The sequence below is a fragment of the Terrapene carolina genome, unplaced genomic scaffold, assembly GCF_002925995.2.
Source record: "Terrapene carolina triunguis isolate 2854851 unplaced genomic scaffold, T_m_triunguis-2.0 Scaffold58, whole genome shotgun sequence".
NCBI lineage: Eukaryota > Metazoa > Chordata > Testudines > Emydidae > Terrapene > Terrapene triunguis.
Window position 1 is genome coordinate 29260 of NW_020664409.1, and position 11152 is coordinate 40411.

Genomic DNA, 11152 nt, shown 5'->3' on the forward strand with positions numbered 1-11152 from the left:
AAAAAAAAAAAAAAGCCGCAATCGCGATCGGCGGCAGCTCCACAGTGCCTCTTTCTTCTTCGGGGGAATTCAGCGGCAGGTCCTTCCCTCCGAGAGGGACAGGGACCCTCCGCCGAATTGCCGCCGAAGAGCCTGATGTGCCGCCCCTTCCCCTTGGCCGCCCCAAGCACCTGCTTGCTCAGCTGGTGCCTGGAGCCGGCCCTGATCTTAGAGTGCAAAACTGAGTTCAGTGGAGGTCAGCATTTCCCCACCCAAGGAGCTAATGCCAGAGTCATATCATCCACTGAGTGTTCGCACTGGAGATCAGTTGGATAATCTTATTGGTATGTATTGGAAATAATCCTGGACGAAGGATAGCTCTGTAAAGACACCCCTTTCTAAACAGCATCCTCACAACAGAGGATGTAAATCCTCTGGCTCACATCTGCTGGCACCAGCCCTGTCTGGTACAATTCACTCTGCTCTTGGCTTGAACTAAGGACATGTCACTTTCACCAAAGTCAAAAATCTGTTTTCTTTGCATCTAGTCATCACTGGTCTCAAAGACCTGATGCAGTAAAGTATATTCTGCGTTAAACCCTTGCCATCTACAGTTTATTAGGTACTCATTTAATTATTGCTGCCTGAAGATCTCAATCTCACTGGCAGAGAGAGAGAGAGAGAGAAACATGGAATTGCTGTCATCCTGGTGGTGTTAAGGCCCCCCTGGCCTTAAAAATCTATGAATTGACATAGTATGTGTTTAGAGAGACAAGGTGGGTGAGGTAATATCTTTTATTGGACCAACTTCTATTGGTCCAATAAAAGCTGTTACCTCACCCACCTTGTCTATTATCCTGGGACCAATGTGGCTACAATACTGCAAACAATAGTAAGTGTTTGTGAAATAACTGGGTTAAAAGGACAAGAGAAGGGATAAATGGCCGTCAGTATACCCTGGTGACTTCGCAACAGCACAAAGCAGCCATAAACCAGGCTAGAGACCTATACTTCTCCACCTTCCATGCCAGTTATTTTGCAAAAACTGCATCAAACTCAATGTCATGTCTTCATCGCTTGCATTCAACTGCTGTCTAGCAAAAGATGGACCTGAAGCAAAACACAAAATCTGAAGATCTCCAAAATTTAGGAAGTGAATGGCTGCTTTTGCATTGCCATAGCAGTGCCAAGTATCCACAGAATACTGCTGAATTTAGCCCATGCAGCATAAAGCAGTCACTCTCTGCTCGAGACAGCCAAGGACAAAAATAATTAAAAGCTGGATTCAAGTCTGAGGTGTTTTGGCAGAGCAGTTTGGAGAAACAGCTGCAAGTAATGGAACTGCTACATGGAAAACAAAGCTGGGGAGGAATAGACAGACACAGAGATCTTGTCTCCACACAGACTTGCACTGGTTTAGTTAAACTGGGGCAAACCCCTGTGCGGACCCTCTTATTTCAGTTTAAGTTAAACCTGTTTCTAATTGACATATGCTAAACTGAAATAAAAGCTGGTTAAACCAAGATAAGAGTGTCTATAGGCCTGTTGTGCCAGTTTAACTAAATCCATATTTTTTTTAAAAAATCATGCCTTAAGTTAAGCTGGTGCAACTTTGTATGTAGACAAATTTGAGGACCTGATCATAATTTTATTGCAAAAAGCATGAAAATCACTGTCAATCTGAGCTCCCTAGTTTTCTGGGCAGAGCACCCGTTCTGCCCAGATCTCTTCCCAACCCTTGATTTTCCCTGTATTCCCTTTGGGTTGGGCTTTTCTGAGTGACTAGCAATTTACTCAATACAAGGGGAAAATCACCATCATGATGAAGGGTACAATTGTTTCCCCATACTCTTTTATTCCCAGTGTCGGATTCCCTCTATTATTCTTCCTGTGTCCAATTTTCCTGCCCCCACCCACTCTCTTACTTTCCAGAATGGTGCTGGCCATTTCTAAAATGGCAGCCACAATCTCCCCAGCACCTCGTGGTCCTGTTTTGGAACTTCACCTCCCATTTTAAAACTTTCAGTTTGAGCAAAACATCCAAATGAGCAGTGTTTGAAACATGCTTGTAGGATATAATATATCACTATTCTCTATATACAAACCAAACCACCAATACTGCAAATATGGCATCATTTCCTCCCCACACCCCCCCCATGGCCCTATCCATGCACGGTGCCTGCCTGCACTTTAATTCACTCCCACCCATGTTCTTCATTCCTAACATCCATGATTCCTCAATTAAACCACAAATTTAGAAAACAACATTTTCAAAGTGACTGAATATTGGGCAATACCCAAATGAGAGGCAATTGTGGAAGTTAAGAAACGTTGTACACTTCATTTGGTTGAAAATTAGGAGCCCATCAATACAGTTTTCAGGCCTGATTTTCCATTGCCTTCAGTAGCTTATTACGCCTGTAGGACTTCAATGTTCGATATCACTTTCACCCAAGTTCCACCTGTGTTTCACTAAAGGAAAAGGACAGCAAATGGTGCACAGCAGTGGAAAAAGTTGGGGCCTCCAGGTTTAAATGAAAAAATGAAAGCACATGACACAGGTACATGGAACAACCAACATGTCCATGAACAAAGAGCCAAGTGTTTGAGAGAAGTCAGGGGAAGAGAAGGAAAATCAACCCATGCAACTTCTCACAGGGAAATCAGTGTTTATGTTAGGAAAGTTCCATAATCCAGAAATATTTTTTAAAAAAATCAACAAATCTCATAATGGAAAAAGTTTTAAGAACCCTCACAGCCTGTGTCAGGATAACGTGTGAGAAGAGAAGGCATTTCCACTGAGCTGCTAGAACTAAAGAGAAGAAGAGAAAAAGGTACAAACTATGCCTGGAATTGTATTAGACAACATTTGAGGACTATTTAATTTTTTTTAAAAATAAATGCTTAAAATCACTGTCCCCCTTTTGTCTTGAGCCAACTGGCTTGATCCTGGAGAGGCAAAAATGCAGCAAAAGAAATATTGATGCATTTCAGAAATGTCAGCTGATTCCTTTAATTCTCAATGGACAGCCTCTCAATATCTGAAATATGCCCCTAAAACTAGTCCTTTAAATATTAGATATTATGGAATTACTTGTCTGGATTAGGTATATACCCACTTCATGCAATATTAAAATGATGCCCACTGTGTTTCCCAGAAAGGGAGTGATAATGCACTCGAGAGCCTACAATCTGGTATCAATTAAACTAACTTGCAGAGTACTACTGGGACCAGCCAGAGAAATTCTAAAGGGCTCACCTGACCATAATTCCAGCTTCTGGATTTTACATTGTTGATGTCTCCATGGAAAACAACTCCAAGGTCATTCAGGACATACTCTTCCCTTTCCTTCTCGTCATCCAGAAACACAGAATCCTCTGCATCAGAATTTACACACAATAGCCATTAATACAGCCACTTTGTTTTTATAGTCGACAGATTTTAAAGCTACTGTATTCTAGTCATCTTAAGTGAAAAGTGTCTTTTGTTCACCAGGCATAACGTTATTTCTTCCAACGCAATACAAATAATAACAATAATAATTATAGCAATCACAGTTAGAAATAAGACATACGACTTAAAAGTATGCAAGAAGAAAAATGCTGACAACTCCTGACTGTTTTTAGCAGGATCTGTAAAGCATGATTAAAATGTCACATCTTATCAACCATTTTATGATTACTGTGCATCACTAATTTAAAAGGCTGATCGCCATGACGCACTTCTACAAAACAGATCAAAGACCAACAATTTCAAACCCATTAATGTTAATGGAAAATAGCTCAGTGTCAAGCGAGTTAAAGAAAAATCTGTACTGCCTTAAAAAATGATTACAGTATTTGGAGTGCAGGTTTTCCCTCATATTAGCTAAAGGGTTTGGATTCCTTTCCTGTAAATATGGGCGTTATTGTACATTTGGCCAGGAAATACTTACCTTTCCAAGAGGAAAACAAGTTGAAGAGTACTTTGTCAAAAATGTTTTAAGACATTTTCTAAAATGATCTCATGTCAATCAAGAGCAGATAGACCCTGAGCCTGCAAACACTCTCTCACAGGTTTAAAACACATGAACAATTCCATTGAAGTCAATGGGACTCTCACATGCTTAAAGGTAAACATTGGCAGATCATCAGTGTAAATTGACTTAGTTCTGTTGACTTCAGTGGAGTTACCACACACCAGCTGAGGATCTGCCTCCCATGTGTAAAGTCTTGCAAGATGGGAGGCTTAGAGATATAATGTAATGGCAACCGAAATCGTGTGTCGTATGCAATGAAGTAAAAGCACAGCCACAGATACTAAATGAAATGAAAATAATGGCTTGTGGTATTGTGATACGAGGCAAGTAGGAAACTATGCTGTGTCATCACTGTGCCGGTGGCTCTCCATTGTGCCATCGAAAATGAATAATAGGGTAGAGTGGACTATATAGTTTATTTTAAATAGCCTACAGTTTTGAAGCTATTTAAATATTCTTAAATATATTTAGAAATTCTTACTTTGTCCATAAAACTGTAGCTTGGGTTGAAACTTGGGGTGAAATCTTGGCTCCCACACCTGCCCGGAGGAGCTCCGGGCTGGCTGAAGCCCAGAGCACGCCCCCCCTCGTCCAGAGGAGCTCCAGGCTGGCCAAAGCCCTGAGCCCTCCCACCTGCCTGGAGGAGCCCTGAGCCAGCTGCAGCCGCAGCCGTGTCTCCCCTCCCCTCCGCTCCCCAGACCCAAGCCACCCAGATATGTTTTTCATTATTATTAGGATTTCTATTATGTCAAAGAATTTTTAAATTTACTTCATGATTGTTATACAGACAACCACTTTTACCAAAAAAGAAACAAAAAGAAACAATAATTAGAAAGACAAGAACGTGCCAAGCACCTTTGTGTTTTTATTCTGTTAGGTCCAGTAAAGAATAGAGATAACTGTGCATGATTTTTATTACTGAGTCTGCAAAAAAAACCCCAAAACCTTACATCAATAAATGACAATGATTTGCATGTATATATGTGCATAGTACCTAATTAACTTTAGGAAAAATAAATAATTTTAGGAAAAAGTGTCAGTGCAGCCACCAGCAAGAGTTGGTAGCCGCACTCTGAGGCCACCAAAAAATGTGTTGCGAGAACCCCTGCTCTAATGGCTGGGCCACCCACAGACAGGTTTATGAACCTGCTACTGGCTATGCATTGAGGGTATAGTGACACTGCAAGTGAAGGTGTGACTGCAGCTCAGGTAGGCACACTCATGATAGCTTTAATCTAGTGAGCATGACAGAAAATAGACATGAAGATATGGCTGCACAGGCTGCAGTGCAGCCTAGGAACATGAGTACGTGTACCCAGGGGACCAGGTGGGCTTGCATGGGCCACGCCGAAACCTGCCCAGCCACATCTTCACTGCTATTTTTAGCATGCTAGCTAGATTAAAGCTAGCAAATTGTGCCTACCTGAGCTGCAAATCACACCTTTGAATGGCGTGTAAACATACCCTAACAGACCTGGGTCTTTTAGCTCAGGCGGCAGAGGATCACGGTTTTTTATTCCCAGATTACTAATATAGATTTAAAAGTTCAAGACAGATCTTCAGATGGCATAAACTGAAACAGTTCCATTGTTTTATCTGAGCTGAGACTCTGACCCTAAGGAAGTAGCTTGTCAAGTGAGTTTTTCCAATTTCTGATTCCTAGCTCTGAACAACTCCTGCATAGCACTTTGCCAATAATGTTGCAAACTTCACAGATCATAAGGTTTCTATAGCCTATTTGATTGGTGTTGATTTGCATAATTTGCAGATTGAGCTACTGTATATATTTACTCATTGACCTTTGCGTTTTATTAAAATACCTTTGTAAAAAATGGGTGGAGCGGGAACATTTAAGGGAATGAAAATTGCATTTTCTTCCATCTTTACTGATAATTTACCCGTTCAGTAGAGATAGCCTATGATTTCATGACAGCAGATATTTCCTTTCACAGAATAAAAATATCCGTTGATCTTGTGGATATCAATCCGACTGTCTTTGTTATTTGAAGATTATGTAATCGTTGCAAAAATCAGATGACTATTGATTAAATCCCTTGCCATTCTGTTTTTGTTTTAAATATTTGTATTTTATTAAACCAAAAAAAGAGAAAAGGATCTCTACTTTCACTGGAAAGTGGAAATAAGCCCTAGAAACCAACTGCTTTGATTTTTGACAGCTTTCAATACCACTGGCACTGTTGAGAAGAAAACATGAGACATTTGTGAACTACTTTGATTCTAAGTACTCTGCAGGTAGTACAATTCCAAAATTATTCTGTGCTAGTGGAGGATCCCATTAATTCTGCTAATTAGGTTTTACCTTGGAAATAAATAATATTCTAGCAATGCTAGAAAAAAAGTACTGTACTACATTTAATTGCCTGTATTTTACCTGTATGAAGATTAGTAAGGGTGAAATACACTTGGCCTGAATAAAGTAATGCAGCTAACGGGCCCTATTATAGGTTGTCTCCTTTGTGAGATCAAGCAAGGGAAGTCCACAGGAAGGCCCTCCCACCTTGCCCCCCAATACACGGGCCACAGTAGCATACCCTGTACCCTCCTGAGCACAGGAAATGCCCTCTGCTAACACTTCCTGAGAGAGTCTAGTCTCTCCCAAGAGGGCAGGTAGGAGCTGGGAGTCATGTCCCCCATGCAGCTGACCCACTGCACAAGTGAGAGCCTAGGTTGCCTCCCTTTAAAGGGCGCATCAACACGCACTCTCCATGAGCACTGGGGAACTCTAGCACCATTGTGCCTCCCTGTAACCAAATGGCCCCCAGGGCTTCTACTGTGACAGTATAACTCTGTGTCTCTCCTAAAGCCACAACAGGGCCCAGAGTAAGCAAGGGTTAGTATGTGTGCCTGCAAAATCTACCCAACACATGGCCAAGTGCAGTGCACCTCCCCATCCCCCAGGGCTGCTACTCTAGCCTAGGAGCTGGATTAGCAGTCAGAAGCCATCTACACCCCTGGGGCAGTAAATTAGGGACTTCGGGTGAATTTCACCTTTCTGAAATCGATGACACTTAAGGTATGTCTACACTACATGTCACCACCACTGAGGTGTATAGCTACCCTTCAGTGAATGGCTCTGGGGGGGAGGGGAGGCAGTGGGGAAATGCCCAAGCCTTTTCCCCGCTGCCAGAGCCTTTCACTGAGGCAGAGAAAGGCTCCAGCAGTGGGGAGGAAGCAGGAGACTACAGGAAGCAGAAGACTAAAAATAGCAGTGTAGACATGGGGGGCACTGCTTGGTCACAGAGAGAGCAGCGTAGGGTATATACTAGGGCTGTCAAGCGATTAATTGCATGATTAAAAAAATTAATCGCGCAATTAATCGCACTGTTAAACAATAGAATACCATTTATTTTAAATGTTTTTGGATGTTTACTACATTTTCAAATATATTAATTTCAATTACAACACAGATTATTTATTTTTTATTACAAATATTTGCACTGTAAAAAACAAAAAAATGTATTTTTCAATTCACCTCAGACAAGTACTGTACTGCAATCTCTTTATCATGAAAGTTGAACTTACAAATGTAGAATTATGTACAAAAAAAACTGCATTCAAAAATAAAACAATGTAAAACTTTAGAGACTACAAATCCACTCAGTCCTACTTGCTTCTTGTTTACAATGTCACCTGAAAGTGAGAACAGGCGTTCGCATGGCACTGTTGTAGCTGGCATTGCAAGATATTTATGTGCCAGATGCACTAAAGATTCATATGTCCCTTCATGCTTCAACCACCATTCCAGAGGACATGCTTCCATGCTGATGATGGGTTCCGCTTGATAATGATCCAAAGCAGCGTGGACTGATGCATGTTCATTTTCATCAACTGAGTCAGATGCCACCAGCAGAAGATTGATTTTCTTTTTTGGTGGTTCGGGTTCTGTAGTTTCCTCATTAGAGTGTTGTTCTTTTAAGACTTCTGAAAGCATGCTCCACACCTCGTCCCTCTCAGATTTTGGACGGCACTTCAGATTCTTAAACCTTGGGTCGAGTGTGTAGCTATTTTTAGGAATCTCACATCTGTGCCTTCTTTGCGTTTTGTTAAATCTGCTGTGAAAGTGTTCTTAAAATGAACATGTGCAGGGTCATCATCCGAGACTGCTAGAACATGAATTATATGCAGAATGTGGGTAAAACAGAGCAGGAGACATACAATTCTCCCCCCAAGGAGTACAGTCACAAATTTAATTGACGCATTATTTTTTTAATGAGCATCATCAGCATGGAAGCATGTCCTCTGGAATGGTGGCCGAAGCATGAAGGGGCATACAAATGTTTAGCATATCTGGCATGTGAATACCTTGCAACGCCATCTACAAAAGTGACATGCGAATGCTTCTTCTCACTTTCAGGTGACATTGTAAATAAGAAGCAGGCAGCAGTATCTCCCTGTAGTGACTCGGCCTGGCTCCCGACGGCCCCTGAGAGAGAGGAGCCAGAACAGGCACCCAAGTGGGCGGAGCCACCGGCACCTGTTCCTGCCCCCCGGAAGTGGGTGGAGCCACCGGCACCTGTTCCCGCCCCCCGGAAGTCAAGGGGCGGGACAGGAAGTATAAAAGCCAAGCCCCAGCACTCAGTTGGAGCCCAGCGGCCGGAGAGACCAGACGCTCCTGCTTGGGCTCCGGCGAGACCGAGCCTTCCCAGAGCCAGGTACCCGGACGTCGACGGGCCAAGCCTCCCCAGAGCCAGGTACCCCGAGGCGGACTGGCCGAGCCTCCCCAGAGCCAGGTACCCCGAGGCGGACTGGCCGAGCCTCCCCAGAGCCAGGTACCCCGAGGTGGACTGGCCGAGCCTCCCCAGAGCCAGGTACCCCGAGGCCGACTGGCCGAGCCTGCCCCGAGAGCGGTACCCCGAGGAGCGGCCCGAGCGGCCCCCTGACCCGAGACCGGAGGAGCAGCCCGACCTAGACAGCCCTCAGCGAACCGAGGAGCCTATGGTGTGGGACCCCGCTGCCAAGCCCGGCGAGGAACAGGTACCAATGGAGGAGGAGGAGATGGGAAGTAGCCCGGGGATAGCAGACCCCGAACCCATGTCAGTGTGTTGCGGTCAGGATCCCCACTGACCCCGTAGCAGACGGACTGCTGCGGATAGGGCCCCGGGCTGGAACACAGTGGAGTGGGTGGGCCTGTGTTCCCCGCTGCCACCCAACGCCGGGTGGCAGTCTCTCCTCCTCCCTGCCTAGGGCCAGGACGGCCCCAAAGCGCTCAGCTCCTGACACCAGGACCTGAGCCCCCCCCTGAACTAGTGTTTGTTGCCCCGCCCTGAGTAAGGGCCTGGGCTACTGAACTTGTCTGTGCTCAGCTCCTGACACAAGGACCTGAGCCCCCCCTGAACTAGTGTTTGTTGCCCCGCCCTGACTAAGGGCCTGGGCTACTGGACTTTGTCTGTGCTCAGCTCCTGACACAAGGACCTGAGCCCCCCTGAACTAGTGCTTGTTGCCCCGCCCTGACTAAGGGCCTGGGCTACTGGACTTTGTATGTGCTCAGCTCCTGACCCAAGGACCTGAGCCCCCCCTGAACTATTGGTTGCTGCCCCGCCCTGACTAAGGGCCTGGGCTACGGGACTTTGTTTGTGCTCAGCTCCTGATACAAGGACCTGAGCCCCCCCTGAACTATTGGTTGCTGCCCCGCCCTGACTAAGGGCCGGGGCTACTGGACTTTGGTTGTGCTCAGCTCCTGACACAAGGACCTGAGCCCCCCTGAACTATTGGTTGCTGCCCCGCCCTGACTAAGGGCCTGGGCTACGGGACTTTGTTTGTGCTCAGCTCCTGAGGTAAGGACCTGAGCTCAGCGAGTAGTGTTCTTGCCCAACCCCTGAGGCAAGGACTGGCGCCCAACCCCTAACCCTAAGTGTTAGGTGCCCCGCCCGGACAGAGGGCCGGGGCTGAGCTATTCGCGTTATTGGCTCAACCTAAAGGAAGGTTCTGAGCCCTTGGACCCTTGTGTGTGGCCCGCCCAGAGCTAGCGTTCGGGCATATCTAACGTTGCACTTTTGTTTAGCCCCCGCCTGAGGGGCGGACCCCCGAGACCTTCGGAATCCGAAGACTGGTCCAGGCCGTGTAGTGAGTCGGCCTGGCTCCCGACGGCCCCTAAGAGGGCACGACCCCCGCACCGGACCATTACACTCCCGTCAATGTAAACAAACTTGTTTGTCTTAGCGATAGGCAGAAGAAGTAGGACCGAGTGGACTTGTAGGCTCTAAAGTTTGACACTGTTTTGTTTTTGAGTGCAGTTCTGTAACCAAAAAAAATCTGAATTTGTAAGTTACACTTTCATGATAAAGAGATTGCACTTCAGTACTTGTATGAGGTGAACTGAAAAATACTGTTATTTCTTTTATCAATTTTACAGTGCATATATTTGTAATCAAAAATAATAATATAAAGTGAGCACCGTACACTTTGTATTCTGTGTTGTAATTGAAATCAATATTGAAAATGTAGAAAAACATCCACAAATATTTAATAAATTTCAATTGGTGTTCTATTATAATAACTGTGATTAATCGCAATTAATTTTTTTAATCGCGATTAATTTTTTTGAGTTAGTCGCGTGAGTTAACTGCGATTAATTGACAGCCCTAGTATATACCTTAAGGTTCTGGCATGTCTTTAATCTACTTGCCTAAGTAGTGCTTTACTGTCTACACTGCTATTTAGATCCGGGCTGGGGGGCATGCACAGTATGTACTTGACATGCTGCTGCAAAGAGTAGACATAACCATAGTAGTTCAAATCTGACCCGCAATTGCAAATCTAGGGGAAATTTCCTATGACACAAAGTTGGATTCACAATAGTTTATTTGAGCAGTTCAGGGCCATCCATTTATACCTAATCCTCAAATTATATATTCAAGGATGAGCGGAAGAAATTTGTAATTAGAGCAGCAAAAATGTGTATAACCCCAACAGCTTAAATATACTGCTCAGTTAGCAAAAGGCTGTAATGAGTGAAATGCATTACTTCAGCCAGGGAAGTTTTCAGCTTGACCGAATACAGTGTATAGCCCTATACGTAAAGCCTGAACCTGAGCTGAGCTCTCATTGCTAACTTAGGCCTGGTCCACACTAACCCCCCACTTCAAACTAAGGGTATGTCTACACTACGAGGGTAGTTCGATTTTACTTAAATC

At 44.6% G+C, this 11152-nt stretch overlaps 1 protein-coding gene across 1 annotated transcript in view; it reads right to left on the bottom strand.

Moving 5' to 3' along the window:
- F13A1 (coagulation factor XIII A chain) overlaps positions 1-11152 on the bottom strand; it is a gene marked incomplete at its 3' end in the record, with an annotated part of 85489 nt that overhangs the window by 27499 nt on the left and 46838 nt on the right. The window contains exon 5 of the mRNA XM_026647283.2: positions 3239-3357. Within this exon, the coding sequence (XP_026503068.2) occupies positions 3239-3357 (119 nt within the window). The remainder of the gene's footprint in view (positions 1-3238; positions 3358-11152) is intronic.